This window comes from Camellia sinensis, chromosome 2 (genome assembly GCF_055761805.1).
Source record: "Camellia sinensis isolate YWXY chromosome 2, ASM5576180v1, whole genome shotgun sequence".
In the NCBI taxonomy this organism is placed as follows: Eukaryota; Viridiplantae; Streptophyta; class Magnoliopsida; order Ericales; family Theaceae; genus Camellia; species Camellia sinensis.
The window spans coordinates 36,045,409-36,059,684 of NC_138962.1; the positions used below are offsets into that span (position 1 = coordinate 36,045,409).

The 14,276-nt window shown below is 39.1% G+C and overlaps 2 protein-coding genes across 2 annotated transcripts; one reads left to right on the top strand and one right to left on the bottom strand.

Annotated features, from left to right (window-relative positions):
- Positions 1 to 2,666: 2,666 nt before the first annotated feature.
- Positions 2,667 to 4,033, top strand: LOC145812957 (uncharacterized). Its single transcript, XM_082908213.1, has 2 exons — positions 2,667 to 2,875; positions 2,959 to 4,033. The coding sequence occupies exons 1-2, from the start codon at positions 2,667 to 2,669 to the stop codon at positions 4,031 to 4,033; spliced, it is 1,284 nt and encodes a 427-aa protein (XP_082764339.1).
- A 3,659-nt stretch (positions 4,034 to 7,692) lies between these two features.
- Positions 7,693 to 9,081, bottom strand: ZF2 (zinc-finger protein 2). The gene has a single exon (XM_028270054.2). The coding sequence runs from the start codon at positions 8,633 to 8,635 to the stop codon at positions 7,877 to 7,879; it is 759 nt and encodes a 252-aa protein (XP_028125855.1). The 5' UTR covers positions 8,636 to 9,081; the 3' UTR covers positions 7,693 to 7,876.
- Positions 9,082 to 14,276: the final 5,195 nt, after the last annotated feature.

Consider the following 14,276-nt stretch of genomic DNA (forward strand, 5'->3'; position numbering starts at 1 on the left):
CAATCTCCTACTTCTTTTCTTTTTCAAGTTAAAATACTAAGGGATCCCCACAAGTCTCTCCTAACTGTCCAAAGAAGGAAATCTTCTTGTGAACTTTGGCATTGTGGACCAAAAACTAATTTATAATCTTATTAATTAATTAATTAATACTTAAATGTCCAAGTGGTGTGAACTGGCCAACAAAGCAATCTAACTTGAGCTTTGTCATTCTTACCTGGCACCTTCCTGTTTAAGTGTGAATGACAGGTGCCTTCCTAATGGACACTTTCAAAGTTCACTATTTGCAAATAATCAAAATTATTTATATTTATTTATTTCAATAAACATTATTTAAAAAAGAAAAAGAAAATACATGAACCGCGTTTGGACATGAGCATTGGACACACCGCACAGATTCTGACTCCCCAAGGCAAAGTGATTTCCATTGTACCAGTCTTTGTCTTATTCTTACTTTTTCTTTCTTTTTTTTCTTTTTTTTTTTCGGCAAACAAACAAAATATAAGGTGCAAGTGTTCAAATGAACAATGTTTTACTGTAACATGATGAAGTGCCCCGTTGAATGAGATTATAGTTAGGATATTCGAAATCGACTTGTTTTATCAATGTTATTTACCAATTTTTCCGCACTAGTCACCCCTCTAAACGAATGTAATATTTTATATAACGAATACATTACGTAACTAAAATAAAATGATATATTAACTAACATTTAGGAGTTATTTGGAATGTCTTAAATAAGTGCATTTTTTATTTTTTTAAACTAAAAAATTGAGGAAGAAAATATAGATGTTTGGGTTAACTTTTTGACTTTTTACAGAAAAATGTGTAATAAAAAATTGTAAAAATTGGTTTGTAAGAAAAAATTAGAATTGGGAGTTGTGCAGCCGTAATTGTTGACTTTTGGTGAATAGTGTTAACTTTTTAACTTTTTGAGTAACTTTTTGACTTATTATGAACTTGCCAAACTTGACCTTAGTTAACATTCACAATCTTAAACCGAATAAAATTTTTTTATAAAGTATCAAATGGAGCTAGAGCGAGAAAGAGAGGGGAAACCCATCTCTTCAGAGGAAACAGATTTGCTCTGGCGGAGCACCAAGAAAATCAAGCGACGACGGAAGGACGGGTCACTGGACGAGATTGACGACGATGGAAGTGGTTCCTTTGGCATGGACTTTGGGGAATCTCGTGAGGTATCTCACACCCTCTCGAGGCTGCCTGGTTCGTCTTTCATGGAGGCCCTCACTAGCGATAACACCAAGCTCTGGTACCAGGGCGACAGTGACGATGAGGAAACTACCCTACACGAGGCGGCTAACACCCAGATGGTCCCTGATTGCCCCAGAATCACAGTTCCACCTGAAGAACTGTCAACCCTTCGAGCTCCATGGCGTAAGGCCCTCATAGTCAAGGTCCTAGGGCGTGCCGTCGGATATCATCTCTTGACACAAAGGATGAAGCAGATTTGGCAGCTTCAACACTCTATTGATGTAGTTGATGTAGGCGAGGGCTACTATCTGGTTCGATTTACATGTAAGGCTGATTATGTCCATGTTCTGTTGGATGGACCATGGGTTATTCTTGGGCATTATCTCACCGTCAGTAAATGGCGCCCGGATTTTCGCCCATTTGCCAATGAACTACCGTCTACCATGGTTTGGATTCGATTTCCGGGAGTGCCAATTGAATACTTTAATGAAAACCTATTACTTCGATTAGGTAGTTTGGTCAGTCAAGCCATCAAAACAGATAAGCTTACAGCGGATGCATCGAGAGGGAGATTTGCTAGGGTCTGTGTTGAGCTTAACCTCAAGGATGCTCTAGTTTCCAAGGTGGGTATCAACAATGTGGAATTTGCTGTTGAATATGAAGGTTTACACCTTATTTGCTTTGAATGTGGGAAGTATGGCCACAAACAAGATGGGTGTCCATCGTTAATGCCACCCATGGGGACGGAAGTTGGGAATGATACTGTGCCCGGGGCGCCGGCTGTCGACTCCTTGCACACCGGCGTCGAGTCAGGGCAAAAGTTTGGACCCTGGATGCTTGCCCAATCACGTTCTTGGGGTACAGTCGGCCGCAAGCGTCGTACGAGTTCTGACAAAATGGATAATCCCTCATTCTCTGGTAATGGTGGGAGGAGGACAGTGGGTCCAGCCAGCGCATATTCAACCGTTCAGAAGGGTAAGGCTGTGGTGTCACGTGGTAATATGGGTAATCGTTTTTCCGTCCTAATGGATGCCCATGGTAATGCTTTCAGTGATCAAGTTGGGCCAACGCCTGCTTTGGATACAATAGGGTTGGGCCCTTTTTCTATGGGTTGTTCTGCTAATGTTGGGTCGTCTGCTGGACAAACCTCCCGATCCATCCCTCTCACCTCTCAAGCTCACTGCAAAAAGCCTCTCCCTCAAAGCCCACGGCGTAAATTACCTGACCCCCCTCTGTAGGTTACCACTAGTCCACATAAAGCCACTAACCACCCAAGTGCCACCCCCCATTTAGCTCCCTTCAATCCTTCCATATCTTTACAAGACTTTCCCTCCCTCCGATCCTTCATAGCAGGAGGTTCAGAAACTAGGAGAGAGAGTCAAGATGGCCACTCTTTGGCAGGCCACCCTGTCACCCTACCTCATATTCCTCCCACTCCTTCCCTACCTCTTAATCAGATGGTCACTACCGTTCCTGGTCGACCACCAGACATCTTGCCCAATTCTAGTCACTCACTACTCGTTAATCGATGTGACCCAGCTGATGGTGCAAGCTGCCCATCGTATTCTAATGAGAATATAGTGCAATCCCGAGATGCTTCTTACCCAACTCTAGATGAGCAGGGGTCTGTTGTAGCAGCTACGGCAACAAGGGTTGATCCACTTGGGTCAACTGAGATGGATATTTGATACGGCCTTTGGCCCTCCTTTTTTTGGCCAACTCCATGAAGGTTCTTGTTTGGAATTGTAGGGGAGCTGGTAATGATGCCACGTTCAGGACAATTTGCGAACTTGTTAGGTCTCATGACCCTGTTAGTTTGGTCCTACTTGAGACTTGTGTTGTCAGCCAGAAAGCGAAACGCATAATTCGCCGAACTCGACTTTCATATATGGCAGCTGTTGAAGCTACGGGTTTTGCTGGTGGTATTTGGTTGTTTTGGCGGGCTGACTTAGTGGAAGTGGAAGTTCTCCCTCCCAATTCCCAAGCTCTCAGTGTTATTATTCGGAGACAAAATGAAGCAGATTGGCTCTTCACAGCTTTGTATGCTAGTCCAAACTTTACTTCTCGTTCGGAATTATGGCATTACCTGGTCGATGTTGCTTATGGTCTTTCCCTTCCTTGGCTTATTGCGGGCGACTTCAATGAAATAAGTTCCAATGCTGAGAAGCAAAGAGGTGCACCCTCCACCCAACGACGACTCTCGCGATTCATCCAAGTTATGGATGAATGCCATTTGACTGACTTGAGGTTTTCGGGACCCAAATTTACTTGGACTAACAGCCGCCATGGCCTAGCGAATATAAAAGAACGACTTGATAGAGCTCTCTGTAATGACCAGTGGCATACCCTTTTTCCTGAAGCTTGGGTCCAACATCTTCCCAGAGTTAATTCTGACCACTGTCCAATTCTTATTTCACTTCTTGGGGTTGTCCCTCACCCTTTGCGATGTCCGTTTCGAATGGAGGCTGCGTGGTTAACCCATCCTACGTTTGAAACCCTTGTGCAGCAATCATGGAATTTTAGTGAAAGAGACTTGCCGCTTACAATTGAACGGTTCGTGGCTGCCGCTACTACTTGGAACAGAGAGGTGTTTGGAAATACTTTCTGGAATAAAAAGCGTGTGTTAGCAAGACTGCATGGTATCCAAAAAGCTTTGAGTTTGGCTTCCAATCCTTTCCTTGAAGATCTTGAATCTCACCTCACCGTTGAGTATAATCAGCTGTTGTTGCAAGAGAAAATGCTGTGGTATCAGAAATCTAGATTCAACTGGCTCATGTTTGGTGACGCCAATACTCATTTCTTTCATACTTCGACCCTTATTTGACGCAAGCGCAATAGGATCATGGCTTTAAAAAATGATGATGGTACTTGGTGCACAAACCAAATTGAGCTTCAAGCTAGAGCTGTCAAGCATTTTCAGCAGTTGTTTAAGACTGAAGTTGTGGGTCCTGTTTCTGTTCTACCTCAGTCATTGCCCTGTTTAACACCGCAAGAGGTGACTGCGTTAGCGCGCCCTATCAGCCTTATGGAGGTTAAAAATGCAGTTTTCTCTTTAGGCCCCTTTAAGGCCCCTGGACCGGATGGGATTCAACCTTTCTTTTACCAACGTTTCTGGGATACTTGTGGGCCTGCTCTCACCACCGTTATTCAGGATATGTTCCAGTCCGGGCACATTCTTGTGGATTTGAATAAAACCTTGATTACGCTTATCCCCAAAATTGATCACCCCTCCAGTTTGACCCACTTTCGACCAATTTCCCTCAGTAATGTTACTATGCGGATTCTCTCAAAAATTTTGGTGATTAGAGTGCGGCCCCTTTTAACCAAGTTGATTAGCCCCTTTCAGGGTAGCTTCATTCCAGGAAGGCAATCAACTGATAATATTGTGTTGGTTCAAGAGCTGTTACACTCCATGAAGAAGTCTAAAAATACCCACGGTACAATGGCAATAAAAGTCGACCTAGAAAAGGCTTACAACCGGATAGAATGGAGCTTCTTGGAACAGGTGTTAACTGAAATGAACTTTCCTCTTTCCTGGACATCCCTAATTCTACAATGTGTGTCTACGACTCAACTTGCAATTCTCTGGAATGGTGAGATTACTCCATACTTTCAACCCTCTAGAGGTTTACGTCAAGGGGACCCCTTTTCACCTTACCTATTTCTCTTCTATCTTGAAAAATTGGGGCAGAGTATATCTGAGGCAGTCACCCAGCGGCAATGGAAACCAGTTAAGGTTTCTTGGCAAGGGCCTAGTTTTTCGCATCTTTTCTTTGCGGATGACATGTTTCTATTTGGAGAGGCTTCTACCAGGCAGATGTCGGTCATTAAGCATATCATGCAATCCTTTTGTGCATCCTCGGGCCAACGAATTAATTTCCAGAAATCTAGGATTTTTTTTCCTCTAGCTGTTCCTCGACAAACTGGACAGGATCTGAGTTTGGACAGTGGCATCCCTATTGCCTCTCACTTGGATAACTATTTGGGCGTCCATTTGTTACACAATCGCGTGTCAAAAGGCACGTATAATCACATTATTGATCGGGTCCAGCACAGATTAGCAGGGTGGAAAGCTCGTCAACTATCTCTGGCTGGCCGAGCTACTCTTATTCAATCGGTCTCTTCCTCCATACTTGCCTATGCTATGCAATCTACACATCTTCCTGGTTCAGTGTGCTCAACTATTGACAAATGTCACCGTCGATTTCTTTGGGGTGGTGATCAAGCACAGCAGCGCATGTCTCTTGTGACTTTGGAGGATGTGTGTCAGCCTAAAGGAGATGGAGGTTTGGGTCTTCGCAAGATGAGGGATATCAATAATGCCTTGTTGGCCAAGTTGGGTTGGCGTGTGTTACACGAATCCGCACCTTGGGCTAGTGCCCTTCGCAGTAAATATCTACCAGACAGGAGAAAGTTGTGGGATCCTTGCCCCACCAACTCATCTTACACCTGGCGTAGTATCACCAAGGGAGCTTCTGTGATAAGGGATGAATCTCGCTGGCGTGTGGGCAATGGCCGATTGATACATTTTTGGACAGACTTGTGGTTAGGTGACTCCCCTCGTCAACAGCGTGTTCTTTCTACCCTCCCAGCACCTGAACTTTTGCTCAAAATTTGCGACTATTGGCTTGATGGAACTGGTTGGGATTGGCACAGATTGGCTTGTTGGCTCCCTAGTGAAGACTTAGATACTTTGCGTGCCGTTATGGTTCGAACGGATGATGGCAATCCTGACCTTTTAAGTTGGAAGCACTCCCCCAATGGAACTTTTTCCATTAAATCAGCCTACTCTCTTATTCAGCAGCATAACCCCCCACGGGATGATCTTTCAAAGGGCTGGAAGCAGATCTGGTGTAGTGTGGGGCCTAATAGATGGAAGCATTTCACTTGGCTTGCACGGCGGGACCGCCTGCTAACCAATGACATGAAGCATCAACGACATTTGAGTGTTGATTCATCCTGTTGTATTTGTTTACATCATGCTGAGACTACACTTCATGCACTTCGAGATTGCCACCGATCGAAACGCGTTTGGTCTGAGCTTATCCCTCCTTCTCATTGGCTACAGTTCTTTTCTCTTCCGTTAACTGTTTGGATTGATGTGAATATGGGCAAACCCCCTTGGGCTGATGTTACCAGCCGTAATTGGGCCCTAATTTTCATGGCTACTATCTCATCCTTATGGTTTTGGCGTAACCAACAACTTCATGATAGTGTTTTTCAGGAGCCCGTTCAACCGGTGGAACTTATCCATGGCCGGGTTACGGAATTTCAGCTTCATTCTAATAAGACTTTGCACAGGAAGGATGCAACTACCATCCACGTGGTATGGCAGCACCCCTCGTTGGGATGGGTAAAGCTCAACGTTGATGGTGCAGTCTGTCGGCGCACTGGTAAGGCTACATGTGGTGGTCTGCTTCGCAATGCTCAAGGACAGTGGTTATGTGGTTTTAAGCAGCAAGTGGGCCACTCCTCAATTGTGTCTGCTGAATTATGGGGTCTCTGGCACGGTTTGCAGTTAGCTTGGCACGAAGGACATCATCGGGTCGTCGCTGAGTCGGATTCAGCGGAAGCAGTTTCGGCCTTGAGAAAAACCAACCCACTACACCCTCAGTTTAATTTATTACACGAAATTTGGGAGCTTATGGCAAGGAGTTGGGAGTGCGACCTCCATCAAATTGGGCAGGAAGCTAATGTCTGTGCTGATTTACTTGTGAAAGGGGCCCTTAGTATGGCTGTTAACAGGGAAGATTTATTAGATGAGCCCTCTGTTTTGGCTCCTGCTTTAGATAGAGATATATGGGGGCTTGGTTCCTCTCGTAGTGTTCTTCCTTAGTTTTGGCTTCGGCCCGGAGTTTACCAAAAAAAAAAAACAAAAAGAAAAAAAAAAAATTATCGAATCCTACTTTAATCAGATGTCAATTAATAAATAGAAAGACACACCACATCACCAATCACATATCGTGTTTTATTTTCTTGTATAAGTACACTCCACACAAAGAATGGACAGCATTTGCTTGACGGAGCTAAGATGTAAATTGCCAGACTACTGCATCAAAGCAAGTAAAACCTGCGAGACAACTCTACAGGCATCACCAACATAACTGCTGGCACAGAACATGTGCATTTTAGGCATCACCCACATGATCAATACAAATGGGTTCAACCCACCACCACCACCCACCACTCTCTTCTTCCTAGACTAGACTCTAGGCATTCAATTTAATTTGTAAAAATAAAATAAAATCAATAATTCCAAATATCACATAATATTATTTATTTATATAATGTTAGAACTGTCGATTGTCTTTAATAATCTGTCTATATCAAATAAAATAATTATTGCTCAACGGATAAAATTTATTTTAGGATAACAAAATGATCTTTCCCAATAGCTTGTATCGATCCGAAGATTTGAGCCATTGATCGGAATGACACAAAAACAATATGTCATCTAATTGACTGATTGCCCATGATTTAATATAGTTGTAATTAATAATTTCATTTCCAAATGAATGAATAAATGAATTAAGACATAATAAGAGAGGAGTTCACAAAGTGAATGATTCTCTTTACAGAGCCAAATATATCAACACAAACCCATCAAAATTATGAAGGGGAAAAAAAAAAAAAAAAAAATTGAAATCCAACTAATAATCTAAATTAATTAATCCAAATCGGACATTAATGATAAGCGAGGTTTCTTCATGGGTAGAGGACTTTCCACCTCCTGCTCGCCGGAAAGTTGACTTTTTCTCACACAGTCAACTCTCAGCCCCGGGAAGAATTCCGGCAAGGCGGGCAGGTTGAGGTCGAATTCACGGTGGACGTGACTCGAACCAGCACCTTCCGATGAGGTGACGCCGCTACCGGCGCCGCCGTTGGCATTGGTGGTGCTGTTGTTGTTGCCGCCGTCGTAGTGGCGGCGCTTGTGGCCGCCGAGGGCTTGGCCGGTGGGGAAGGACTTGTGGCAGATGGAGCACTCATGGGTCCGACCACTTGGGTTAAGAGTGGTGGCGGAGGCGGCGGAAGTCGAAGGGTGGTCGTCGGAGGTAGTGGCTGCGGCGGCGGCGGAGGCTGCGAGTTTCCGGTGGCTGGCTTTGTGGCCGCCGAGCGCCTGATAGGAGGAGAAGGCTTTGTCGCAGACACTGCACTTGTAGGAGGCCGGTGGCGGAGGAGATAAAGTATGTCGGTCAGTTGTGGCGGTGGCTGCGGCGGAGGAGGAGGAGGAAGCGGTGGAGCCGCCGCGAGCGAGCATGATAAGGCAGAGGGCTAAATACTCTTCTTCGGTTGGTGGGTTTTCGCTGCGGGAACGCTTGGAGCGCTTTCTCTTAGTCCATGGCTCGAGACAGTGGAGGTCCATGTCGTCGAAGTAGGGCGGCGGAGGAGCAGCTGTGGTTGGAGAGTTGAGAGCTTCAAGAGCCATATCTCAGAGAGAGAGAGAGAGAGAGAGGAGTTGTTTGTTTGTTGTGTGTGTGTGTGTTGTGAGGAGTGAGAGACTGAGGCGGTGGAGATGAAGGGATGGGGAGGTGGTGTTTATAAGTGGAGAGAGAGCGGGGGAGGGGGTGGGAAGTTGCGTAGGGAATGGCGGTGGAGGTGTTGTGTAGGTTATATAAACACTCAATTAATATATAATTGAGAGATATGGTATAGATATTTATAGATATAGAGATATATATAGCGAGAGAGATAGAGAGGATCAGGTCTCTGGGAGGCTGAGTTGGTGGGGTTGGAGAGGAGTGAAGTCGGTCAAGAAGAAGAAGGGGTGAGGATTTGGGTGACTGAGCTTCTATCTTTTTATATATATATATATGTCATGGATGACTTCTTCTAAGTCAAAATAAACGTACGCAACTGGTTTCAATTTCACCCCCACCCTACCCACATCACCCACACCCACTCCAACTCCAACCAATTAATGCATCACCAATACCACACTTGCACACACTCATATCTCTAAAATAAAATTCAAAATTCAAAAAAAACAAAAATGATATATAAATTTATTATTTAAATAACGACTAATGTTTTGAGAAAGTGTACTATCATTTATGTCTAAAAATTAGAATCACTTTTCAAAATTTAATGATATGACACCTTATTAAAATATTTAAGTCAATTCTTTTGTTTTTACTTATTTCTTAATCATTAACCAATCATCTTATTTATATATTATTGGGCATATAAAATAGTAATAAATTATCACATCATTATGTTTGAAAAGTTGGTTTAAATTTTTTTGCCTAAACAGGACTCTAAAATTATCCAGGACTGGTTTGAAAATAGACTATTTCAGTTAATTTTTTTAAAAATATTTATGAAAAAATATATAGGAAAATAGATAAAATGATAACTTACAATAACTTTATGATAACTTACAATAACTTTTTGATAAAAAAAACATTCATATCCCAATAAAAGACAAAATACTATATGTACACAAATTTATTACTTCATTTTCTTTCTATTTATCTGTAAATTATTTAATACTCGTGAAATACTTTTTGACATAAGTTTTGTATTAAAACAGTTGACTTGGCACAGGATTTGTAATATTACACCTCATAGAAGTAAATATTGGAGGTTAGTTTGGGATGTTCTAAAAAAGTGTACTTTTTAACTTATTGGCTTATATGGATTGGGTTTGGGTTGGATTTGATGTGATGTGTTAGAGAGGTGATGTGATTTAAATAAGATGATGTGACTTAAACAGGATAGTGATTTTTTGACTTTTTGTATTATTTAGTAGATGCCAAACTTGATCTGGGTATAAAAAATCAAAAATTTTGGCCTCAGCATTCAATTCAATTTCATCAATTTTTGTTTGTTTTTTACTAGCCTAATAAGTAATGAGAGTAATGTTTTGCATCATGAAAAAATATTATAAAAAACCTTTATGAAATTAATTTAAAAGTTACTGTATAACATACAACAAAATATTATAAACTAATTTAAGGATGAAAAATCTTTATAAAGGTTCCACAATATTTCTCTTAGGATGCCTAGTAGTATTGTAGCATCTCCAAGGGGATAGATTTTAGACAATATAAGTCTAATTTTGAGCTTCAATAGGCTAGCTACTTTACCATCGTATTTTTTTGGTGGCTACAATTGAAGAGTCCCAAAGGCTCTCCAAATAATTATGTATGTATATATTTTAAATTTTTGTATATTTATGTCTTAGATTTGGGATTTTATATTATATATATATGTGTGTGTGCCTGTGTGCGCGCGTGTATGTAGTAATTTTATATGTTCTTTCAATTCTGTTTGATGAATTACGGAATAACTTATTTTGTAATTTTTTTCCTCCTCATTCTACAGGTTTTGTAGGTTTGTATAGGGAAATTTATTATTATTGCAAATTTATATTAGTAAAATATTAACAATTAGTATTTTTTTATTTTAAAAATTAATTAAGTTAGTTTAAATGATTAGTTAAAATAAAGAGCGTGGTAGGATAACACAATAGCTAAAATAATTAGGTAAAATAAATAGTGTACTATTTTTATACTTTAACTAGTGAAAAGTAGAGAGTGTGATTAGAGTTGCTCAATTTAGTTGTCAACAATATATATTAATGATGGGACTCATTATATTAATATTGTGTTAATAAATAAAATGATATTTATTATATAATATAAAAATGTGATAATATAGCTTTACTGTATGGATAATATCATGTCTATGCTATTTTAAGAAAGAATGTGTTAATTCATCAGTTTCTAAAACAACAAAAGTAAGCATTTTTTTACATCTATCAGTAGGACTGTATGGATAATATCTTGTCTATGCTATTTTAAGAGAGAATGTGTTAATTCATTAGTTTCTAAAACAACAAAAGCAAGCATTTTTTTATATCTATCAATAGGAGAAAAGGGATAAGAAGTGAGAAAGTAATTATGATTTTAAAATCTAAACAATATCTTGCAAGATACAATCAGATGGCCTGCATAGAGTTAAATCTTTTTTACTTTAAAAATTTGTGGATTGCGATTGTAATGGGTTGCAAGTTGCTTTTTCTTTTAAGTTATTTAAATTAAGGATAAATTAAAAATATATCCTTTGAGGTTTACTTAAAATACAGATTATTTTTTGTAATTTAAAAAATTACAAATATCACTTTATTAGAATTTTTTATTTAATAGAATTAACTAAAAAAATAATTTCATAATTGCTATCCTATACAATAATAAAATTACCTAAATTATTAATTGAAACATATTTTTAACATCATTAAAATTGTTAATTGACTTGATTTATTAATAAAAGAATCGATTTATTATGAAATTAGAAATCTCAAGAGATGAAATGTAATTTTCAAAACTACAGGGAGCGATTCGTATTATAATCAAATCTCAAATAATGTATTTTTAATTTATCCTTTAATTAATGGGTTATGTGAAAACTACATCAAAATTCTTATTAACTTTCGAATAAAATTATTTGATTCAGATATATTGTTGGTTTAGAAGTTAATTTCGAAAATCAACTTATGAATCAATGAGTTGTGTTCAAAATATAAACTTCTAAATAAAAAATTTAAAAATTAAGTGTATGAATTGAGTGCCATGGGAGCAATAAAAGTCTACTGTCCATTTAATTGACAGTAGTTTTAAAAAAAAATTAAAAAATATAAATAAAAAAGGTTAAAAGAATGCAAATAAGTCTGCAAAACAGACAAGTGTTAATATTCTTAAATAAAAAAGGTTAAATACATAAAATAAATAACAAATCAACCACTTGCGTTGCAGTTCGCATCTAGCAATGTGAACCCCTAAAAATTGGTTTCCTCCATTACAACTTCGAAAATTCATTTTACATGAGAGTTAATGATTAATTTATTATTTTCATTATTTTTTGCATCGGTATAAATATTTTTGATTTTCAATATTGATACTCATCATTATAATTAGTTATAACTCACTGAGGGATTATTTGGAATATTCTAAATAAATATACTTTTTGATTTTTTATGAAATATGAGTTGGGTTTGAAGTGATGTAGTAGAGAGATGATATGACTTAAATAAGATAATGACTTTTTGACTTTTTAACTTTTTTAGGGAATGAAAAATAAGGCCTAAATAAGAAAAAAATATACACCAGCGTACGTTTACAAAAAAATCAAAAATAGAAAATTTTGTATATATTAATAATTAAATTCATAATTCTTTTTATTAATTTATAAATATTTTGTAAAAACTCCATCAGTGTGTAATTTTCTCAAAATTATATCGTGTTAATTTATATGTCATTGGTTGAAACAGTGACCTCATTATTTTTTTGTCTTTTTTTTTAAGATAATAGAATAAATATGCATATTAACCGCTATTTTATATATAAAAATCAACTAACTAAATAAAAATAAATATAAAAATAAATAGTGCTTTTTATTTACCAGAACTTTCCAATTTGAAGGTATCTAAAGAATGGTACATGTGCTTCTTTTTTGTAGTTACTTTATAGTTGGCTCCCTCTAAGAAGGACACCAAATTTTCGCGAGGAACATCCCATCACCTTCCACGTGTTTTCTTCTAATAAACCATAAATTTACCATAATGTCCCTCCTTTGTCCATAAATCCATTTTCACGTCATTGCTTTGGAATCACTACATGTGTAAGTGATTTTCTGATCACATTACTCGTTCAGTAATTATTTACTACTCGTTCAGTAATCAGTTAAAGAGTACCGACAGAATAAATGGCTCCAGGTAACCCGTAACAGAAAGAAAAGGCTCCGGCGGTGGCTCTTCCACCCGGGGACACTCTGACGATCAAGTCAATATATCTCTCAAAGATAAATCAAGTGTTAAACTCACAAGCTTGAGTATCAAAAGCATACCTTAGACCCATGGGGGTGCCTCTCTTTTATCGCCAACTCAATCCTAATCCCACTAGAAGCCTGACTTCTATGGACTCACATTCAGTGTTAACTTTGGATTTCACAAGAGATAAAGATAAACTCCCTAAGACCTTTATCCTTATCTTTAGCAAAGGTCCCTTTTTACTCTAGGACTCTTGCCCCCTATCCATTTATCTTGGATTCCGATATCTTCGGAGATAACCTCGGCCTTGTCGAGATAACCTCGGCGTCACAACCAGGACACGCGGCACCTCGCCTGACACATCGGGGTCACCTTGCCACGTGTTGGTATTCAGAAAATACATCCCCACAACTGCCCCCAAGGTTCTATTACCTCGACATTCTGAGGTGATGGAACCTATATCTGTATTTTCTTCCAGTAAATCGGCTTAAAATTTGACAGCCGAAATCATTCATTTCAAGTTGACATGCTTTTCCTAAAAAATCAAGATTTTTAAGGACTTTCTCACGCGCATGAACTATCATGCACTTCAACCCAACCGTTTTAGCCACGCGTTTCCCCCTTACTGGTCCGTACACGTGACGCGCCTGTTAGCCGCCTCTTTCTTCATGTGCGCCGTCTGACGCCCTCGTTCTTCTAGGCGTATTGATTGTTTCTGCCGTCGTTTCTGTTTAATCAAAAACTTTTTCCCTTTTTTCCGTCTCTTCACTTTTTCATTCGAATCTCCTACTATCTCTCTCTAGCTTTCGAAACCCTCCATCGCTCAAGCTTCCAAAGCTTTGCAACCTTCTCCGTTCACCCCTTCCGGCGAGATTTCCACCGGTCTTCTGCTCCTGCAACCGTCGTAGGACATCGGCAAATCCCTTTCCGGCTTCCCTTTTTCTGGTAAGCTACTGTTCTTTTCATTTTCAATTCCCTGATGTTTCTCCTTTTTTTTGGCTGTCGCCATTACTATACTGTTTCAAGCTTTTTTAATTCATAAATCGTACATCTGAATACATTCATCCATGATTTTGCCTTTGCCCACATTTTGAATGCATGCACTGTTTCGCCATTTCATTGCACTTTTGCCACTGTTCTTGGCTATATATTCTTGTATTCTTCATGTTCTTTATAGCCCATCTCAATTCTTGTTTCTGAAACTTCGTTTTTGTTTTTTGTTTTTTGCATCTTTTCCAGATTCTTGCTTTCAATCCGTGTTTCCATAGATTTAGGTCTGGGATTTGTCTGTAGAACCCAT